The 23,800-nt window shown below is 48.8% G+C and overlaps 1 protein-coding gene across 1 annotated transcript in view; it reads right to left on the bottom strand.

Moving 5' to 3' along the window:
• The window catches only part of TM9SF4 (transmembrane 9 superfamily member 4), a 32,462-nt gene extending 22,592 nt beyond the window's left edge, over positions 1-9,870 (bottom strand). Inside the window, exons 1-2 of the mRNA XM_079979278.1 lie at positions 9,746-9,870; positions 1,935-2,048 (exon numbers count right to left, since the gene is read on the bottom strand). Of these exons, the coding sequence (XP_079835404.1) occupies positions 1,935-2,048; positions 9,746-9,766 (135 nt within the window). The 5' untranslated portion in view covers positions 9,767-9,870. The remainder of the gene's footprint in view (positions 1-1,934; positions 2,049-9,745) is intronic.
• Positions 9,871-23,800: the final 13,930 nt, after the last annotated feature.

Here is a 23,800-nt window from a genome sequence, read left to right on the forward strand (position 1 = left end):
CAACCCCAGAACCATGTATTAATGGTCTTGGAGAACTTAACTTCCTGTAGTACTTGATCCTACCCACACCCCTCAAAAATGCTGAAGCACAGACAGAGGAAACCACTGTGGTTTTCAGCTTGTTATAGCTGCAAGGAAAACATTACGGGAATGGAACCTACAATTTTTTAAAAGGCTTCACAGGGTATTCAGCATTCTATAACACTTTAGAACAGACTTCAACATTTTCAGGTTTGGGATGCAGTTTTATTGCAACATGATTCCCAGTTTTTATTTTTTTAAAGTAAATGTCTCTTTGCCCTTTCTCTTGCACTCTCTCTTTTCCCAGGCATATCTACACAGACCTACGCTTTAGAGGAAGGGAAATCAGCATGGTGGCCCTTTGGATGTTGTGGGACTCCAATTCCCATCAGCCCCAACCACCATGGCCAATGGTCAGGGATGATGGGAGTCGACTCTCGCCTGATCAGCTGTACCCCCACACCACAAACAGGCTTGGGGGATCAGACCCTGCAGCACCACAAAGAGACTTTGAAGGCCCACATGCACCCGTGGGTGCCATGTTAGCAGCTCATGTTGTAGGGCGTGAGAGATGTATTCCTCTCATTGGTGTCCAAAAGCCACAGCTCAAGAAAACGTTGCTTGGGAATGCTGTCACTACTTTGCAAAGCGCTCTCAGTTCCTTCAAGGCTCCCACCAGGGTTCACAAATGGCCCAACCGAACTGCCAAATATTGCCGGGTAATCATCTATTGTTTGATCATGGTCATAGGTACCTTTTCTCCTTATAGTTTCATTAGCGAGCCCTTTCCTAAGGGCAGCTTGCTCGCTAGCCCTACAGCAGCTGGAGCCAACTTAGCTGCACAGCAGACGCTCCTCCTGCCAGCTAGCTGCTGGCTAGAGCTACAAGCATTTCCAAACCGGAAGGCAACCCTCACTCATTAGATGGCATCAAGCCAGTCTCACAGACATTCAGCCCAACACGAGAGAAGGAGGATGTTATGAGACACACCTCACTGGGCAACTTTGGGAGGAAGGGCAGGATATAAATGTAATAAAAATAAAATATTAAGTAATAATAAACCTATGTATTCCACTCTGAGCTCTTATGGGGGAAGGAAAGTACAAAACGTTTAACGTAATAATTCATCCTTTTTTAAAAGGGCATTATTAAAGGTAAAGGGACCCCTGACCATTAAGGTCCAGTCGTGACCGACTCTGGGGTTGCGGCACTCATCTCGCTTTATTGGCCGAGGGAGCTGGCGTACAGCTTCCGGGTCATGTGGCCAGCATGACTAAGCCGCTTCTGGCGAACCAGAGCAGCGCACGGAAACGCCGTTTACCTTCCCGCTGGAGCGGTACCTATTTATCTACTTGCACTTTGACGTGCTTTCAAACTGCTATGTTGGCAGGAGCAGGGACCGAGCAACAGGAGCTCACCCCATCGCGGGGATTCTAACTGCCAACCTTCTGATCGGCAAGTCCTAGGCTCTGTGGTTTAACCCACAGCACCACCCGCGTCCCTTCTCCTTCCCCTGAGTGCCTCCTAAATCTGTTCTAGGAGTTACCCCCAACCCTTTGGAGCAGATTTGAGGAGGGCACAGCCCACATTCGGGGGTGGAGGGGGGAGAATTTTGGAAGTGCTAGTGCAGTCCTTCTGCTAATGGAGCAGGGACCGAGCAACAGGAGCTCACCCCATCGCGGGGATTCGAACCGCCGATCTTCTGATTGGAAAGTCCTAAGCTCTGTGGTTTAACCCACAGCGCCAGCCGCGGCCCTAAGGGCATTATTACTGTTTCGCAAATATAGCTAACTAATGGTATTCCAGGTTGGCATAAGTACCACTGTTTATTATTGTTACACACACACACACACACACACACACACACACACGGTGTGTGCCTATTCAAATGGTCAACCACTTCACCAACCTACCTTTATTTCTACAGGATCCTTTTGGTGGAAGTTGATGGGTGCCACCCCCGGCACGTAGAAACTGCTCACCCCATGGCACAGGAGCAGTAGCACCACTGGACACGTGAGCTTCTCCTGCAACGAGAAAGGAGATTTTGTCTCCATAGCCAAAGGCATTCAGGGAGATGCAAGCAATTCCCAACACTGGTTGGCTGTTTGTTTGCTTTTAAGCCTGAACACAAAACTGAGCCACACAGCTGGCTCAGTAATTTTGGGCAAATCCGCAAGAACTGCAGAAGTCGCAGACAGAGGGGAAACCAAGAGTGATACCTAATCTATTTGCCGCCACTAAAACCCCGAAAGTTTTGTTTCTTTAAAAGAAAGAGGGAATTCTAGCTGAGAAACGGAGACCAATCGTGAGGCATCACGCAGAAGGCAACAAATCTAAGCCTCTCGGGTGTAGGCCAGGTCAGGAAGCCGGACCCTGTCTTACTGGAGACAGAAAACTTTCCATTCTCGAGGAAAGAGAAACCCTTAAGAAATGCAGGGTATCGAAGTCAGTGCGTAGCTCTCTCATCCACCACAACTCTCTCTCTGCCTTCTTTACAGTAAGAATGCAGTTCTTGAGTTTAGGGGGGCAGGAATCCAGTCTACCCATTCAAGACCCATTTCAACATCCTTTATTTATTCAAATTATACACTCATCCATCATTAAAACCACTAAAATTCTCTAGTTTACAAAACGAAAAGCAAGTAGCATTTAGAAGTACAGTAATTGAAAACTATTTTTTAAAAAGTAAAAATTTAGAACAAAACATATTTTCAGCTCATCTGCAAAACATACTCGAGGACCAAGAATGCACAGTTAATTTAAGAAGCCCAGGGTTTGTTTTAAAATGCCTAGGTAATAAAAAGATGCTGAAAAGTCCATGCAGAGGGCACCAGGTGAGCCTCTCTGGGTTGGCTATTCCGTAAGTGGGGTGCCACCACTGAGAAGGCCTCCTCTCTAGGATCCACTTGCTGCACTTCCCCTGACAACAGCAAGTCCCATATCACATGTCTTGGGCAACCAGCTGAGGTTTGGGAGAAATGGCCTCGTGGGCCTGAGCAGACCTTTAGGGTGGAGATTTCCCACTGCTGCCTTAAACCCCCTTCCCCAAGTATTTTCTCTCTCATACACACTTGCGGAATGACTATTACTTATAACTGTCAGCTAAGCAGAGAAGTGGAAGAACCATGTGATTATGTGTCATTGGACTACAGAATTTCACACACACACTTTCCAACATTTTGTTCACCCACCTACAGGCTCAAATGGTACAGCAGGCTTCCTCAACCTCGGCCCTCCAGATGTTTTTGGCCTACAACTCCCATGATCCCTAGCTAGCAGGACCAGTGGTCAGGGATGATGGGAATTGTAGTCTCAAAACATCTGGAGGGCCGAGATTGAGGAAGCCTGCGATACAGCAACAAATCCATCCCATAGCTCAACATCTCAAACTACAGACTTTAAAGCAAAGGAGATGAAACCAAGGGCCACATTCCTCTGTGGGCAATTTTCAAGGGGCTATGAGCCAGGATAGGCTCTTGCCTTTGTACAATTGGCTGGATTCCAGCCACAAAAAGTTAAAAGCTTCTGGGCGCACAAACACCTCACCTGCCACCATCCAGGCAAGCAAGAGGTCCATCTCAGGTCCAGCTGAAGGGAAAGGGTTTGTGGCCTACAAGTCCCCTAAGGTAGTGTTCCCCAACCTTGGGCCTCCAGCTGTTTTTGGACTACAACTCCCATCATCCCTCGCTAGCAAGACCAGTGGTCAAGGATGATGGGAATTGTAGTCCAAAAACAGCTGGAGGCCCAAGGTTGAGGAACACTGCCCTAAGGCCTTTGTTTCCAACTCCTGCTTCTAAGTGACACACCACCAGCCCAATCTTACAAAAGTCAATTTCTTCACAATTTCAACTCTAGGATGACTAGGGGAGGAGGAGACCCAGATGACTGATCTAGTAACTAATTCCTCTAATACAAAGAAGGTTGTTTATCCATAAACAACATGACTCATATCTGCAGACATTGCACTAGAGAACGGTCTCTCAGCTACCCTCACAGATCTTGACACAAGTGAGCCCAAGATATTGGCCACTCCATCCAGATGGAGCAATGGGGAAAACTGTGGAAACAAGACATAAGATTCATTGACTGTTATACAATAAGGGAAAATATCATGAAGCTGGTATACAGGTGGTACATGACTCCCACTAAACTAGCTAAGATCTATAAATTAAAATCTAACACTTGCTGGAGATGCAATATGGTAGAAGAAATGAGGTATCATGTATGGTGGGGATGTGAAAAAACTAAAAAATTCTGGAGTAGTATACACGAAGAACGGAAAAAGATGTTCAAAACATCATTTGAAAAAATCCCAAAACATTTCTATTAGGTATCTTATCAACAGATATCCCTAACGACAAGAAAAAAGTGTTTTTATATGCCACAGCTGCTGCCAGAATACTAATAGCTAAAAATTGGAAAGGGGACATAGTCCCATCAAAAGCAGATTGGCAAAGTAAGGTATGTGAATTCGTAAAATTGGCCTGAATGACAGCAGCTATTAGATATCAATCAAATCAGAAATTTAGGAAAGAATGGGAATGTGTGAAAGAATATATGACAAAACATTGCTCCAAAACAAAACCACTGATATGCATTGATTAAATTTCGTAAATTTTTGTAAAGATGTTTTATGGATGAAAATAATAACAATATTCACAACACAAAAGAAATGTAAGTAGAAGACGCTGTAATGTGGTGGAGGGAAGTCACAAGGATAGGAAAAAGGAACAAACACACACACAGTACTGAAAACAGTTATAATTTGAATGTATTGTAAAGTGTTAAAAATGTGCAACTGAATGAAACTAAATAAAAAAGTAATAAAAGACATACTGACACATCAAGTGGTGCACTGTGTGTGTGTGTGTGCGTGCGCGCGCACACACACACAGTCTTGAAAAGCAGCACAGGATAGACAGCAACTCCTGTCCAAAACTTTAGAAACCATAACCAAGCAAGAGTAGCAAAATACCCTTTTTACAAAACACACTGGCAGCCACTTCTATAAATCAACTACAACCATAACTGAGAAGGGCAGCAGCTTAGTGGTAAAGCACTGGCCTTGCGAGCAGATGATGCCTGGTTCAATTCTCAGCATCTTCAGGTAGGGATGGGAATAGTTCCCTGCCTGAATCCCTGGAGAACCACTGCCAGTCAGTGTAGGCAATACTGAGCTAGATGAACCACCAGTCTGACTCCGTTTCCTGTGTTCTTCTTATGTTCCTAACCAATCGGCCTATCTATTACCAGGGTCAGCAACCTTTCTAGGCCACACTTGGGTGGCTGAGCAAGTGTCAGAATTAAGGAGCTTTTCGGCAAGTGTGAGAAACAGCTGCATTTGAAGCAGAAGTAAGCTCTTGCTTAAGTCACATTCATTCAACAGAATGTGAGGCAAAGTTGCTCACTGATTGTGTCCAACGTAAATGTATGGCTCAAATAATAATAATAATAATAATAATAATAATAATAATAATAATAATAATAATTTATTATTTGTACCCCGCCCATCTGGCTGGGTTTCCCCAGCCACTCTGGGCGGCTTCCATAAAAACCAAAAATACACTAAAATATCACAGATTAAAAACTTCCCTGAACAGGGCTGCCTTAAGATGTCTTCTGAATGTCAGGTAGTTATTTATCGCTTTGACATCTGATGGGAGGGCGTTCCACAGGGCAGGCGCCACGACCGAGAAGGCCCTCTGCCTGGTTCCCTGTAGCTTTGCTTCTCGCAGTGAGGGAACCGCCAGAAGGCCCTCGGCGCTGGACCTCAGCGTCCGGGCAGAACGATGGGGGTGGAGACGCTCCTTCAGGTATACTGGGCCGAGGCCGTTTAGGGCTTTAAAGGTCAACACCAGCACTTTGAATTGTGCTCGGAAACGTACTGGGAGCCAATGTAGGTCTTTCAAGACCGGTGTTATGTGGTCTCGGCGGCCGCCCCCAGTCACCAGTCTAGCTGCCGCATTCTGGATTAGTTGTAGTTTCCGAGTCACCTTCAAAGGTAGCCCCACATAGAGCGCATTGCAGTAGTCCAAGCGGGAGATAACTAGAGCATGCACCACTCTGGCGAGACAGTCCGCGGGCAGGTAGGGTCTCAGCCTGCGTACCAGGTGGAGTTGGTAGACAGCTGCCCTGGATACAGAATTGACCTGCGCCTTCATGGACAGCTGTGAGTCCAAAATGACTCCCAGGCTGCGCACCTGGTCCTTCAGGGGCACAGTTACCCTATTCAGGGCCAGGGAGTCCTCCACACCAGCCCGCCCCCTGTCCCCCAGAAACAGTACTTCTGTCTTGTCAGGATTCAAAACAAAAACAGGGTTCAAAAATTTTATATATATAAAAAATTGAAGGCAAAGGGGAGGCAGGGGAACAGCAGTGGAAGCAAGACAACAGAGGTGAGCCTCAAGTTGGCGCTGTAGAGCAGTCACTTGTTTTGCGAATAACGCCCTAAAAGTCTCAACCACATATAGCATTTTTAGGCTATGTGCATTTTAAAAAATAAAATAAACCCGCCCTTCTCCAAAACCAGGACAGTTAAAAACTGTGCAAACATCACAACTCAAGAAGCTAATGTAACTAGGTAAGAAAATTTGAGGGTGTGGTAGGGAAGGAAGAGACGAGACTCAGGTCTCAAAGTACAGAGTAAGAATAATATAATTTCAGAGTTGGGAGAAGCCTCAAAGAGCATCTAGTCCAACTCCTGGCCCAGTACAAAAAATATTGCATCTACAGCCTCGCCGACTGATGCCCAGCCTCTGTTTACATTTCCAGGAAGAAAGACCCACACCTACCCAAAGGTTCCACTGCCAAACAGTTTTTACTGTTTCATTTAACCTATATCTGCTTCCTCACAGTTTCCACATATTGTCCTGCTCTCTGAAGCAAATGCAATCCTAGGCATGTTTACTGAGATGCAAGTTCCAATGGGGCTTTCTAAATTGTTGCGAAAACTGATGCCCAGAATCTCCCTTGGCAATTTCTCCTTGTGCTCACCTCCTCATACCAAGTTCACAAAAGCTGGACACCAGTAAGCATTGTGCGGAGGAGGTGGGCAGAGGGAACTTAATGAAACTGGCAGGAGCTTCAGGGCAGATAAGAGAGTGCCCTTTCACACTATGCATAGTTAATTTATAGCATCTGCTGTCACAAGGTGAGGAGATGGTCACAAGATCCTGGCTGGACTGGGTTGGCTGCCAATTATTTTCCAGGCCCAACTAAAAGTGTTGGTTTTGACCTATAAAGGCTTAAACGGCTCAGGACAGCAATACCGCATGGACCGCCTCTCACAATATGAACCAACTTGGCCCCTGAGCTCATCTTCTGAGGCACTTCTCTGTGTGCCTCTTTCACAAGTGGTCTGGAAGGTGGCATCACAAGAATAGGTCTTTTTTTGCAGTGCCTCTCTCTGGTGCCATCATTACATATCTTTAGAGGCCAGGTAAAAACGTTTCTCTGTAACCAGGCCTTTGGCTGATTAACCATTCTATGGCCTTTTAAATGTGTTTGTGAGCGTGGGGTTGTCACTTTTGTTTGCTTTATTATGTATTTTGTGTTCTCATTTTTATGTTGTGAATCGCCTGATGATCTTCGGACGAAGCGCAGTATAGAAATTCAGTAAATAATAATGAATAATTTGGATGGCTTCAAAAATGAATTAGGCATGTTCATGGAAATGGATAGACAGATCAACCAATCAGGAAATTCCATGTTCCAGGCAAATATATCACTGAGCTGCTGTCTTTCCCAAAGTACGGTATATGGCCAGCCTATGCGGTGAAAAGGGTGCTGGAGCAGATGGACTTCTGGCCTTGCATTAATAGGAATAAGGCCTCCCCTCCTCCTCCCCACAGAGATAATCCTCTGCAGAAAGGGAATGAGATAAGAGCTCTCTATACCTTCTCACATCATCACTGAGTATCATCCTCCTTGCAGAAACAACATGTTCCACAAGTTAAGAGTACAGAAGACAAGTATCAGCACTAGAAAACTGTGACACAAAACTGTTTGCCTTTAGACATGTGGACTCAACCTTGAGATCATCAAATGACCACAAGGTGCCCTGCCCAACAAAATTCCACTGCCGTGACTGAGCCCGTTAAGCTGCTCCAGCCTGTGTGATTCTTATCAAGTTTATGGCAGAGCTTTGGTGTGCAGTGCACCGAAACTCACTGCTTCTGGTTGTTAGCATACAGAAAAGGAAGTGATGCTACTCTCTGCCTCCAGGCGTGTTGCAAGAAAGCTCTGAATGCAAACACAAGGTTGACAAAGGACACAAACTTTGTCTCGGGCTGTGCAAGGAGTCCCTGCAACATGGGATCCAGAACACAATCTCGATTCAGAGCAAATTCACCAGTAATTTTCCTCGAGACAGGAACACAATCTCAGGTTGGTCACCCAGCCCCAACAACTTCCTGAAAGCTGGACCACAGCTGTCTAAACACAGCAGGAGTCCTTGAAAATGGCAACCTCTTTAGAGGCACTACAGCAGGGGTCAGCAAACTTTTTCAGCAAGGGGCCGGCCCACTGTCTCTAGACCCTCAGACTATATTTTGAAAAAAATAATAATGAATGAATTCCTCTACCCAACAACTCAGGGATGCATTTTAAATAAAAGGGCACATTCTACTCATGTAAAAACACACTCATTCCCAGACCGTCCGCAGGCCAGATTTAGAAGGCGATTGGGCCGGATCCAGCCCCTAGTTTGCCTATCCATGGACAACAGCATCATTCCTGGCCCAATCCGGCTGTGTAAAACAAGAGCTCTATAGGGAATGTGAGATTTGAGACTGGAATCCAGTTGCACACAGAACACAGTGAACCAGCAAGGCATGTTACAAAATACAGATAGCAAGGATGGGAGAAATAATGTCCCATCAGTAGATGACATCTGGTTCCGGTTGCAGTTTCCACCTTTTCGGCTATTTTGAGTCTGTTAGTGTCACCAGCACTGATTGATATACTGCTTTTCAGGCAGACCTCACAAAACAGGTGATAAAGCATTGCTACCCATCGTTTTTGAAACAGTTGCAACAGAATATCAATTCGAATTACTAGGCCTTTTTCTTTTCTTTTTCTTTTTTTTTGCATCGCTTGGATGAATTTATTGCCACTGGCTTCATTTGTATGCTACCGTGTTTGACATTACAGAGATCGCAATGTCTTGTTGGTTTTTTTTCAGTTCACCAAGACCATCTAAGGCAATTCCATCAAGTCGCAGGATCGCCACGCGGGAGCAACGAAAAGCGGACGCGCCGTTGTTGTTGCCTGTCGCCGAACCGCGGGGCTGGGAGGGACCCCCAGGGTCATCCAGCCCACCCCCTGCAAGGAAGGGACGCAGACTGCCGAGGCGAGCCCTCAGAGCTTGCTGCTGCTGGTCGGGCGTCCCAAAGAAGAGCCACAGGCGGGGACGCCTCGGCCCGCCTCCCTCCCGGGGAGAGCTTCGGAGGGAGGGACGCCTTCGCCTTCGCCTTCGGCGACTTCGGGGGTTGGGCGAGGGGTTTCTCCGGGGTGCGCGTGTCACCTCAGGAGGGTCCCGTCAGGCGCGCAAAGGAGGCCCCCTCATCTCCACCCCCCCACGCCCCCTCCCCTCCGGAAAGGGCCGGGGAGGGGTCTGGGCCCGCGAAGCGAAGCGACCCCCGCCCGAGAAAGGGGCCCTCAGAGCCCCCGGCGGCCGCGAGACAGCGCGAGGGGAAGGAGGCTCCCCGGCCTCCCCACTCACCAGCACCCCAGACGCCGCCATCTTGGATCCACGTGTCGGCGGCGACGTCAGCGGAAGCGGCTCGCGGTTGGCCGAGGCGGCTCGTCGCCATGGAGACGGAAGCAGGCCGTCGCCGCTGGGGGGAAAGGCCTTCCGCCCGGCGGAGTCGCTCTCTCCCGCTCGCCCCGCTGGAAAAGGCGGGAAGCCTCCACGAAAGGAGAGTCAGCTCGCGAGAACAGCTTAGCTGTGGGGTGTGGTTTTTTGTTGTTGTTGTTGTTGAGAGGGGAGGAAATAAGCGCACCTCCTTTCCGCGTCTCCATTTTGGGTATTGGCAGAACGGCTACTCCCCCTCTCCTCGCCATCTTTACTAGGGGCAATGGAGGGGGGGGGTGAAATAAGTGAGGCAGCCATCTTTTTCGTGGGTAAGATGCGGCGGTTTGAGCGGAACGTCATCTTTAGTGCTGGTAAACGCGCTCTGGTGAGAGCGTGGAGCGTCATTGGCTGCTGAAGGTGTTTTACCCTACCGTGACCTTACGCGCCGAAGCATAGTCGCCATCTTTGGTAAGGGCGGCAGTTGTGTGCGCTGCAAAGGGCAGGTGTCTTTGGGGCGCCGTTTCTCCCGAAGGATGCTCGACTCAGTTGAAAGAACATTAGTTCCTTGAGCTTCAAGCCACGTTCCCTGGGCACTTCAGACGCCATGTGCAATTATTGTTAGGAGTGTTGCAGGAATTTATGTATAGGTTGGGGGGGGGGTTGCCCCTCCAGCAGATATCCTGCACATGCAGCCCACTACCAAAACCAGCACAATCGCTTTTGTGATTTTTTTGTGATTTGTCCCCTCAAAACACTTCATCACAGTTTCAACTGTCGCCGGAAATCACCCCCCCCCCTTAACACGTGTTTCACACAAGCACCATACTCACACACACGTATCTCCCCCTCTAACCCTAGAGATGTTCCTTTAGAGGGCCATCTCTTAAGGAAAGCCTTCCGTAAATAAGGAAGCGCGAACCTGACAGCTTTCCAAAATAGCGCTCCGCATCGCCCTATCTTTATTGCCAGTAGACCGGCCGCCTGAACTTTACGGTAAGCAACGGCCGTCTCAGCCAATCAACATTGTCGAACAGCGCCCCTTGCGGCAGCCACGCTGGTACTGCAGGCTGCAAGCGCTTTTTCCCTCACCTCTTGACAGCTCTCAATACAATGTTTCCGAGTTCAATTGACCGTGACTGATCTAATCAAAATGTAGCAAGTTGCTTCCGAAAAGTGAAAGTACTTCGAACTACAAGGACAATATTCTTCATAAATTCGCCAAAAATCAGCCGTACCTCGGATTTTCATCGGACCACTTTTATTCTACTCCATATTACAAAGGCTATCGAAGGGGGGTGACCTGATGCACGGCAGCCATAATCTTTTGACCGGGCAGTCACGTACTCTGGAGAGCTTCCCAGCTGATGTGATCACCTTGATGGCCATCGTGATGGGCCCAGACGAAAGGCTATCAGGAACACAATAACCGGCATGTTTTAGTGTATTCCGCACAGACTCTCACAAAGGACTCTGGCCAGGATTCCCCTCAGGGGGCAGGAAACCTCGCCCTTCTTTTGTTTTTGAAAATGACTCATGTGGGATGGGGAGAGGGGGCTCCGGCCAGGTGTCAGGACTCTCGGATTACCTGTGTAACCCCTCCTCGACTCCTCCCAATTTTGATGTAATCGTGATGTAAATATGATGTAATTCTGGGGGTGTAGCTTGGGGGATTAGCAATTAATAAAAGTTAGGGTCGTCCTTTGTTCGGGGCTTCCATCTTGCTTCACCTCGTGGGCGGTGGAAGTCCTGTCGCGACAGTCTTTTCCTTAAATAAAGACCGAGCCTACTGGCTGCTGTTTTGCTCTGAATTGCTCTGGTTGGTGTCTTCATTTGTCCAAGAGAGCCCTCGGATTTTCCGGTAACAGTTTTGGCGACCGTGCTCAGGGACACTTGGTTCTCCTGCAGAGGTGAGAGGGGAGATAGAGGGGATCGGGCGCCACTGGGCAACCTTAGCCCAGGGATCCTTTTCTTCCTCTCCCTGCCTCCTCTTTGCGGGCGGTAATCAACCGTCACCAGAAGTCCGACCAGAGAGAGCAAAGGCGAGGTAAAAGCCGGCTAAAAGAAAAGGATCCCGGGATCTGCGGGGGACATCTTCGAACGTGAGTATGGTTTGAAGAAAACACATTGGGTGGCGGGTGGAAATAAACGTCCTCACGACAGCCAGACTTTCCTTCTTTCATTTCCGACGTTCCCTCTCGGGGTCGGCCAGGAACGTTCAACTTTATCCTTTTCTCCCCCGATCCTCCCCTTTCGGAAAGTGGCCAGGGAGGTCGCGGAACTTTACTATCTGACGTCCCTCTCTCGGAGTCGTCCAGAGGCGTCCTTCAAAGCTCTCTCTCTCCTCTCTCTCTCTCTCATCTTTCCCTTTCTCTCCCCCCAATTTCTTACGCGGAACGTGTCCGGGGAAATTGTGGTACTTTACTGTTTTCCGACGTTCCCCCTCGGGGTCGTCCAGGAACGTCTTATCTCTCTATCCCTTTTCTCCCCCGTTTTCCGTCTTGGAATTGAGTCCGGGAAAGCGTGGCTCTTTACCGTTTTTCTCTGACGTCCCTCTCTCGGAGTCGTCCAGAGGCGTCCTTCAAAGCACTCTCTCTCCTCTCTCTCTCCTCTAATCATGCAAATGAAGCCGCCCCTCCTGCCCGGCGACCTTTGTTAGGGATGACCCGGGTACGTGAGAACGCAAGGTCATTTGTTTCCTTTCCAAACTTTCATTTTCTCGGACCCCAATCTGGCATTGCACTGCGCAAGCGTTCAGTAGGGGCTCCGAACTTAGTCACAACGGCTAGGCAGGAGGCTGTCGTGAAGGGTAGAAGGGGCGGCTCACGGATTGGGGCCCCACACTAGGACCAGTTGTGTAAGCAGTACTGCGGTGAAACTCTAGGATTTGTGTTTGTGTATCGGGTAAAGAGAGAGACCCGTGAGTTCAAGGCTGATGTTTGAGAGTTGTGAATGTGAGATTAATTACGGTTCAATAGTAGACGAGATTAAGCTCTATAGGGATAAACCGAGGTACCTTAATTACTGAAAAAGAAAAAAAAAAAGAGAAAAAAAACCAAAAAAACTATTTCTCTGCCTTCTCTCCACCCCCCTCCTTTTTTTTCTTTCTTTTTTCCTTTTTCTCTCTCTCCCCATTTCCTGTCCGACTATCCTTTAGTCTGTAGGACGTGCCGCTAGCGAAACCCCATTTTGTAGGATAAAGAAATGGGAGCCCACGCTTCCCAACACTCTGACTGGACTCCTCCTGGCGACAAGGCTTCTATGAAGCCTTTCTGCTCTAGAGAGGACTCCGATACCCCTCTGCAATTTGTCCTCCTCAACTGGAAGGAATTGAGAGGGAGAAAGGGACTCTCAAAATCTAAACTGAGGGATCTCTGTAACGTCTCGTGGGTTGCCTTCACCCACCACCTGGAACCACTTTCTAAATGGCCACCTCATGGTTCCTTTAACCTCACAAGAATGCAAGCACTTAAGTCCTATTTAGCTGACGAGAAGCCCCGTCAACTATACTACCTAAATGTCTTTGTCGAAGCCCGCGAACTATTTCAACGGCAGCAAGCCCAAATTGCCCGTCAAATGGCTGTTTTAAAACCCAACGGACCCCCTCCCTATGATGAGATCAGAACCCAGGAGGAACAGCTGGAAAGGACCCTCGTTCCTTTCTACTACCCCGAACCACGGGCTCCCCGACCGCCAGGACCTGGGGCAGGTGACAGAACAGAAGCTGGTGGAGGGGGCGCGGGACTAAGGGAAGCCGTAACAAATCCACCCGATGCTACCCCTTCCCAAGGTGCGGGACTAAGAGAAGGCGTAACCATCCCACCCGCTACTGCCCATCCTCAAAACATACTGAATACCTCGCCGTCCAACCCACCCTCAAATATACACAACTTAAGGGAAGGCCCAGCAGACTTGGGCCTTGAACCCTTACTCAACGGGCAACTCCTTAACGGAGGAAGAGAGGGACCCGTCTCCAGCAGGACTAGAAACAAGGATACTCCGCAAAACGGAGACATAGAGGGCGCTTTCCCTCTGCGAGCATTACCCATACCCCCAGTCAGGGCAGGAGACCCACCCCGCATAGTTTTTACTCATCAGCCGTTTCTTACTTCGGACTTGATGAACTGGTCTGACAAGATGCCCTCCTTAAGAGATGACCCTGACAAATGTCACCGTCAGGTGGCCACCATCTTCTCCACTCACAACCCCACTTGGGCAGATGTGCACATGCTGCTAGGGGCCCTTTTTAATGAGGCAGAAAAGAGAGAAATACTAGCAAAGGCGGGGGAGGCTCTAACCCGAGAAGACTACCAGCCAAATCGTCCTGCCTCCATGGCCCCTCTAACCGCCCAGACGATCCTTAATGATCCGGACTGGGATTATAACACCACTGACGGGATATGGGGATTAAAGATTTTTAAAAAGGCCATCTTAGATGGAATCAAAGCTGCTGGTCAGCGAACCGTAAACTGGACAAAAGTCCAAGCCATTCTGCAAGGGCCAGAAGAACACCCGTCCGACTATTACTCCCGCTTGGTATCTGCAATTAAAACCTGGGGCGGGATAGACCCGGAGAGCCCCCAACATGAAGTCATAGTAAAAGGCTTCTTCAAAGACCAAGCAACGGCAGATATACGGAAGGCCCTAAACTCACACCTGGGATATGATGGAAAAACTATAACTGAAATTCTTTCCATCGCCAAGTCAGTCTTTAATTCAAGGGACGAGCGGAGAAAGAAAGATCAGAGGCCCGACTCTCCGCGAGTATTAGCTTATGCAGGAGGGGTCCCTCTTTACAAAGACAGAAGCAACCAAAGGGGACCTGACTTCCGAGACAAACGTATTTGTTACAAATGCGAAGAAAGAGGACACATAAGGAAATTTTGCCCCCTCCTAACTGACACTGCAGGACCAGAGTACGGAGACACAAAAACTTACAGAACGGATTATCGGGACCCTGTCTACCCCAGACCCAGAGGATCAGACACCTCATATGGATATATTCCACCTAGAACCCAGCCGCCACATCGTGCGGGTCCACCCCCTCCACAACCTAGACCCAGGAACCCCACTCAAGATCCAATAAATCCCTTCAAGCCGGAAAACCGCACCATTGATCCAGCCCATGAAATGGTGATAGACGAGTATAAGTCGCATTGACAACTAGAAGCAGATCCCGCCTCTTTCCCTTTTCTTTGCCCCGTCTTGCAACTATCCTCCTCCGATCCGATCTGCACTATGCAAATCGATGGCCAATCTTACGATTGCCTCTTAGATACGGGAGCCACTTATTCCACCCTCACTAACAGCCATTTGATCCCCGGGGAAGAAACCAGAACCGTAATGGGACTGGATGGAATTCCCCGAAACTGCCCTCTTTCCAAGCCTGCAAAAGTTTCCGTTGGACCTCTATCTGTTAAGCACACCTTCTTACTGACATCTAGCCCTGTCAACCTCTTGGGGAGGGATCTGCTCTGTAAATTAAACGCCACCATACAATGTGGCCAAGAAGGGATTTATTTACACATGCCAAATGAATCCCTCTTCAGTTTTCAAGGGGTCCTACAGGAAGTCCACACTACACCCATTGATCTTCCACCCGAATTACTAAGTAGCGTTTCCCCTTTCCTATGGGGAACCGAGTCGACCTCCGTCGGACTCCTAAAGTCCGCAATACCAGTAAAGATCAACTACAGGAAGGATTTACCATTCCCCTGTACCAAGCAATACCCACTTCCTCCAGACGCCATAGACGGACTGACCCCGATGATCGAGGAATTCTTGAGGATGGGAGTTTTAGTCTCATGTGCCTCTCCTTGTAATACCCCCCTTCTTCCCGTCAAAAAGCCCAATACAAATCCCACCAAATGGCGCTTGGTACAGGACCTCAGGCTGGTGAATTCCTTTGTCATCCCTAGACATGCTGTAGTCGCGAATCCGCACCATCTTTTAAGCACCATCCCAGAGGAAACTGTGGTCTATTCCGTCATAGACCTATGTTCTGCCTTCTTCAGCATCCCCGTGCACCCGGAAAGCCAATTCCTCTTCGCTTTCACATGGCAGACAGGGCAACTAACGTGGACCCGCTTACCCCAAGGATATGTAGAATCCCCGGCCATCTTCTCATCTATACTACATCAGGATTTGTCGGACGTAAACCTACCCGGAGGTTCTGCCCTGAGGCTTTACGTTGACGACATTTTACTCTGTGCACGGGATCTGGAATCCTGCAAAAAGGATACTATAGCCCTCCTAAACATACTAGCACAAAAAGGACATAAAGTATCCCCGAAAAAGATACAATATTGTAAAAAGGAAGTTAAATATCTTGGCCACATCCTAGGAGAGGGCACCCGGGCACTAACTACAGACAGAATTGAGGCGATAACCAAATTACCCCTACCAAAGACTAAGAGACAACTCCGAGGTTTCATCGGAATGAGCGGGTTCTGCCGAGCATGGATTCCGCGCTACGGAGAATTCACCCGCCCCCTTACAGCAATGACACATGACAATGCCCCAGATCAACTACAATGGTCTGCAGAGGCGCTTGAAGCCTTTGAATCTATTAAAAGAGAATTGAGAACCTCACCTGCCCTCGGACTCCCGGACTACAGACTACCCTTTTCTCTATATGTGCACGAAAATAAGGGAGTAGCTTCGGGTGTCCTCACGCAGCAATTTCAAGGAAGGAATAGGCCCGTCGCTTATTATAGCCTTCAGTTGGACACTACTGTACTAGGAAACGTGGGGTGCCTTAGAGCTGTAGCAGCTGCAGCCCTGCTGCTGGAAAAAGCGCAGGAAACTGTCCTAGGACACGAACTAACCGTGAACGTTCCCCATGCTGTCGCTACCCTCCTTAGCTTACAAGGATGTCAACGCTTCACAATACAACGCTTAAACAGATACGAGGCCATCCTCCTCAGTCCCTCAAATGTCACCATAAAAAGAGTAAATTCTCTCAACCCTGCAACCCTCCTGCCCCTCCCTGACGACGGCACCCCACATCACGACTGTTCTCAAATAGTCCGCCATGTGGAAAAACCACGGGAAGATCTTGACTACCTTCCTTTAACGGACCCTGACCTCATCCTGTATACAGATGGAAGCTCCAAGGTTGTGGGTGGGGAACGAAAAAGTGGATATGCCATAGTCACTGACAGCGAAATCTTAGAAGCACGACCTGTCCATGCCAAATACAGTGCGCAAGCGGCTGAACTAATCGCCCTAATCAGAGCTTGTGAATTAGGGGCAGGGCAAAGAATTACCATCTACACAGATTCAAAATATTGCTTCGGGTTAGTTCACGCCACGGGCCAGATCTGGTTGCAAAGGGGTTTCTTGACTGCAGCAGGGACCCAAATTGCACATGCTACCCTGGTACAGCGTCTCATGAACTCTATACACCTTCCTGAAGCCATTGCAGTAGTACATTGTAAGGCACATACGAAAGGGAGAGACTCAATCTCAACAGGGAACCGACGCGCTGACAGCGCGGCACAGGAGGCAGCCCTTCAACCCTTCTCTGCAGACAATGAGTTCCAGGGACCACAAGTTTTATCAGACATAGATTTCACAAAGATGTACAAAACTGCGACCCCAGAGGAGGTTAAAAGATGGGAGGAACAAGGGGCCCACTTAGAAAATGGCGTTTGGTACTTCCCAGACGGAAGGCTCATAATGCCCAGACTATGGGTACCCAAACATTTGAGAGTCCTACACCAACGTACCCACTGGGGCAGAGACAACCTTATAGACACAATGCAACGCTGCTGGTATGCCCCAGGTCTTGCCCTCGCCGCTAAAGCTGCTGTAAAGAATTGCCATACTTGCCAGAGCTTTAACCCAAAACATACCGCCAGATGTCCACCAGGGGCCAGACCATGGGCTTTTGTCCCATTCGAAAGTCTTCAGATAGATTTTATAGACCTACCACCCTGCCTAGGCTACAAGCATGCCTTGGTAATCATCGACCAGTTGACCGGGTGGGTCGAATGTTTCCCCACTCGCAGAGCAACTGCCCACATTGTTGCAAAGATTCTATTACAAGAGATCATACCCCGCTTTGGAGTTCCCCGACACATAGACAGCGATAGGGGCTCACATTTCACATCCGACATAACTCAACAGGTTGCCAGTGCCCTCGGAATTAAATGGAAGCTACATACCCCATACCATCCACCTTCCTCAGGACAGGTCGAAAGAATGAATCAACAGCTTAAAACGCAGCTCGGAAAACTTTGTAAAGACACTGGCATCAAATGGGTCAACGCCATCCCACTAGTCCTCCATAACTTAAGAGCATGCCCCCGTGGAAGCCTCAAATTATCCCCCTATGAATTACTATTCGGAAGACCCTCCCCAGTGTACAATACCCAGTTTCCTACCTCAGAGCTAGAAGTGGGCGAGTCAGAATTAACTAAATACGTAATACAGCTCCAGCAACAACTCATTCTTCTCCACAAATACGCCGCCTCAGGCCAAAACATTCCCTTAGATGAGAATATCCACCCGTACCAACCAGGGGATTGGATACTAGCAAAAACTTACCATAAGGTACCCCTACAGCCCATCTGGGAGGGCCCCTACCAAGTACTTTTAACCACTCCAACTTCTATTAAGGTAGCTGAAAAGACAGCCTGGTTGCATCACACTCGCTGCAAGCCTGCTTTGCCACCCGAACCTGCCTCAGACGACTCCCCCTGCTGCGTCCCAGGCAAACCGGTAGATGACGACACTGAGATAGAGGAAGACCAACAGACCGGACCAGATCGGGGCACAAATCGAGCCCAACAGACCGGACCAGATCGGGGCGCGAATCGAGCCCAACAGACCGGACCAGATCGGGGCACGAATCGAGCCCAACAGACCGGACCAGATCGGGGCACGAATCGAGCCCAACAGACCGGACCAGATCGCGGCACAAACCGAACCCAACAGACCGAACCTCACCCACCATATACATCAGCCCATTGGACCTCCGAAATAATCACATCAGCCACCCAGGATGACCAACCCCCAATACGCCTCAGACTTTCTAAGACACACCCAGTTTGACAGCTCTACATTTTGACAGCTCCGCACTTTGACAGCTCCGTTTGACAGCTCTACAGTTTGACAGCTCCGCACTTTGACAGCTCCGTTTGACAGCTCTACAATTTGACAGCTCCATTTGACAGCTCCACAACCTGACAACAAACGCTATTTACAATGATAATCACCATACCCACCCTCCTCTTTCTCTCTATTACCTCGACTCTTTCTCATAACACCATAACCACACACGACTCATGCCCTGGATTACAAATGGAATACAAATATCTAGACTTCGGAATTGTTGATATGGTAAAAAGAGGGACGCCCGACCGCCTAGGAGATTTTGATTTCTGCTTACCTGAAACCCGCGTTCTCCTTCGACATTCCATACTACCAACCCTCGCTATTCACCAAACGTGGGAACTTTTCATTCGCTCACCCTCATACCTACCACTTGGCAAACTCATCCTCACTAAAGATGGCCCTTGGAACCGAGCCCGCTGCCTCAATGGCTCTTACGTACTTTTTTCTGACGGTACACCCAAACAAACTCTAAACTGGACACTTCTGGACAATGGCGGCGGTGACTCAGTCTATACTGACCGAAATCACCCCACAGATCACCTGATCCATGGGTTTTACTGTCAACGAGTTGATTCCACTCCCCGCCAAACCATCCTACAGGGAGTTTGCCTGCGCAGGTACTGCTGCGTCTGGGACATCGGACTCGCCTCCGCTTGGGACGGGAAAGCATACCTAGAAGGCTGGCATCACTCCCTTACATCTTCAGCAGAGTGGGACACTACCGGACCCCAAAGATGTGGTGGTCTTACTACAAACCTCACTTACCTACTCCGCCAAGACCCTCTCCACCCCCCCGGTACTGCACCTCGACAAAGGGGGGAACTGTCAATATCCGAAAACCCCGACAGTAATGATTTGTTATCCACTTGGCACTCCAACACCTACGTAAAACTGATCTCTCAAATTGCGAAACAGACAACGACCAATGAGTGCTGGATTTGTGCCAATGCTCCCGCACACCTCCACAGCGGCCTACCATTTCTTGGAGTACCCCTCACCCTACAACAACATCTCTCCGCTGACGTACAATCCTGGAACCTGACTGCCGTGAACTTGACCCATCAATACATCTACCTAACCGGACCCACAACGGGTGACCTCTGCCGGAAGTTCAGCGGAAATGACAAGCCCATCGGAGAGAGCACCTGTAAGTACACCATTGATATTGCTCTAAATGGCAGGATTACCCTATGGCACCAGGACAACCCCTCTATTCACCCCACCTTAATGTCTGCATGGAAACGCGTAATGAGCTTACCTGACTCCTGGAGTCCCTCCCCGGCCTCCCGGTGTTTCTTCCGCACCTTCCTCACTGGCCGCATAAACTCGTGCCTACAGGGGTTGTTCTGGGTTTGTGGCCACCGCGGATACACGTGGGCCAGCCCCCATTCCCGTGGCACTTGCTACCTCGGACTAATTTTGCCTGGGGTTCGGGTCACACAAGATCTACCCCCCCGGGAGGAGACGCAATAAGAGGGCAAAGGACTTATCACAACTCTCCGACGTGGCAGCTAATAGCGAAACTTATGGTCGGGCTCTCTTTCCCGCGTATGGAGCTGGCTCCAACCACGTCGACATCCTTAAATTAACGGACATCCTACTAAATTTCATGGAGGAGTCCAATGCCGCCACTCAATCTATCCTGACGGAATTAACGGAAGTCAGGCAGACTGCGATACAGAACCGCCTTGCTTTGGACTACGTTCTCGCCTCGACAGGAGGCGTTTGTGCCCTTGTTGGAACTGAGTGCTGTACACACGTGTCCGATCAAACCCTCAATATTACGGGACACCTTAATAACATCCATAAACTAACCGACGAGCTTAAAGATATACAACATGAAGGATTGTCAGATAGCCAGTTGTGGAGCTGGCTACCGGGGTCTGACTGGATAAAACAGCTCCTTGGAAACGGACTTCTGATCCTGATCACTGTAACCATCTGCATTGCTGTCTTTTGCTGCGCAATCCACTGCTTCCCGATGTGCTGTCAAACCTGCGGCTTTTGCCCTCCAATCCTTCACCCGCGGTCGACTGCCACCTATAGACCGCCAGCACCCGGAACCCAGTCCACCTCCATCGAAATGGGACCCCTGAAGGACTTCCAGAATCCGGACACTAGGTATGACATGTCAAACTTTTATTGATTTGTGCGGAGAGAAGGATTGCGCGGTTTTCCCCACCTTCGCAATCTTATCTCCGAAGGGGGGAACTGTCGCCGGAAATCACCCCCCCCCTTAACACGTGTTTCACACAAGCACCATACTCACACACACGTATCTCCCCCTCTAACCCTAGAGATGTTCCTTTAGAGGGCCATCTCTTAAGGAAAGCCTTCCGTAAATAAGGAAGCGCGAACCTGACAGCTTTCCAAAATAGCGCTCCGCATCGCCCTATCTTTATTGCCAGTAGACCGGCCGCCTGAACTTTACGGTAAGCAACGGCCGTCTCAGCCAATCAACATTGTCGAACAGCGCCCCTTGCGGCAGCCACGCTGGTACTGCAGGCTGCAAGCGCTTTTTCCCTCACCTCTTGACAGCTCTCAATACAATGTTTCCGAGTTCAATTGACCGTGACTGATCTAATCAAAATGTAGCAAGTTGCTTCCGAAAAGTGAAAGTACTTCGAACTACAAGGACAATATTCTTCATAAATTCGCCAAAAATCAGCCGTACCTCGGATTTTCATCGGACCACTTTTATTCTACTCCATATTACAAAGGCTATCGAAGGGGGGTGACCTGATGCACGGCAGCCATAATCTTTTGACCGGGCAGTCACGTACTCTGGAGAGCTTCCCAGCTGATGTGATCACCTTGATGGCCATCGTGATGGGCCCAGACGAAAGGCTATCAGGAACACAATAACCGGCATGTTTTAGTGTATTCCGCACAGACTCTCACAAAGGACTCTGGCCAGGATTCCCCTCAGGGGGCAGGAAACCTCGCCCTTCTTTTGTTTTTGAAAATGACTCATGTGGGATGGGGAGAGGGGGCTCCGGCCAGGTGTCAGGACTCTCGGATTACCTGTGTAACCCCTCCTCGACTCCTCCCAATTTTGATGTAATCGTGATGTAAATATGATGTAATTCTGGGGGTGTAGCTTGGGGGATTAGCAATTAATAAAAGTTAGGGTCGTCCTTTGTTCGGGGCTTCCATCTTGCTTCACCTCGTGGGCGGTGGAAGTCCTGTCGCGACAGTCTTTTCCTTAAATAAAGACCGAGCCTACTGGCTGCTGTTTTGCTCTGAATTGCTCTGGTTGGTGTCTTCATTTGTCCAAGAGAGCCCTCGGATTTTCCGGTAACACTTCCCATCTATTCAAAGGACCTCTGCTGCACGATACCAAATGTTGGAATTCACTGATCAATGTCTCTATGTACTGGCTCACAGGGAAAACTTCAGAAATTCCTATAGACATGTGAGCTCAGCTGCTCAGCAGCCCCTCTGCCTGGGTGATAATTCCTGGCATCCTGATACCTGAGTGCCAGACAGGTAGCCATTCCAGAAATAAGAAACCCAGATGAAGACAAAAGGGTGTCATTAACGTGGCTGGGAAACAGGGAAATGTAAATATCTCTTTTGTTACACGATGGGTGTTTGGTGGAGGGCAAGGGGAACCATGGGGCAGGGTCCAGGATGCTCAGATTCCTGCCACCAGACCTCCCTTTTCATGATGTAACCATGATGTATTAGTGATGTAGTTTGGGGGTATAACATGGGGATTAGCAGCTAATAAAAGTTTGGGGCTTCCATCATGTTCCACCTTGTGGCAGGTGGGAGTCCTGTCGCAACAGTCTTCAATAAAGACCAAGCCTACTGGCTGCTGGTTTGTGCTGGTATTCCTGGCTGGTGTCCTTGTTTTTTTTGTCCAAGAGAGCCCTCAGATTTCTCCGTTAACAGGAGTGACAGCAGTTCACTGGGAAAGCATCAGAGAACTCCAAGCATCTAGATCTCTAAGCAATTATTATTTTATTTATTGAATTTAGGTACCGCCCTATACCTGGAGGTCTCAGGGCAGTTCACAGAACAATATCAAAATATAAAACCACTATATATATATATAATCGAAATAAAAACAACCCAATAACACCCCCTCCCAAAAAACCCATATTTTAAAAGGGCATAGGGTATATACATAACTGCTCTTTAAGGAGGACAACCTGATCTAGTACATGTATGACACCCTTTGCTGTCTTTTAGTGTTATGCTGGACATTGCTGATAGTTGTGGTGTGGAATCTATAGTATTTTAAGGCCTGAAAACCTTTAGAAAAAGTAAGAAGGTCTCCTATTGACGTTTAGGATTGTCAGGACTGCAGTTCCTTAAAGAGAATTGTAGGCACATTTACATGGGGGTGTATCCCACACTGAACTCGGTGAGTTGCTTCTGATCATATGGACATAAAGATAAAGGGACCCCTGACCATTAGGTCCAGTTGTGACCGACTCTGGGATTGTGGCGCTCATCTCGCTTTATTGGCCGAGGGAGACGGTGTACAGCTTCCGGGTCATGTGGACAGCATGACTAAGCTGCTTCTGGCGAACCAGAGCAGCGCACGGAAACACTGTTTACCTTCCTGCCGGAGTGGTACCTATTTATCTACTTGCACTTTGACATGCTTTCGAACTGCTAGGTTGGCAGGAGCTGGGACCAAGCAACAGGAGCTCACCCCGTCGCGGGGATTCAAACTGCCGACCTGATCGGCAAGTCCTAGGCTCTGTGGTTTAACCACAGCGCCACCCACGTCCCTTATATGGACATAGGATCCAACTTTAATTAGATCCTGCCAATATAGTTTTAAACTGGCTTCCAAATGCACCGTTCCAAAATTATCACAGCCCATGTCCAAATCACACACACAGAGAGATG

The sequence above is a fragment of the Podarcis cretensis genome (assembly GCF_951804945.1).
Source record: "Podarcis cretensis genome assembly, chromosome: 6".
Lineage (NCBI taxonomy): Eukaryota > Metazoa > Chordata > Lepidosauria > Squamata > Lacertidae > Podarcis > Podarcis cretensis.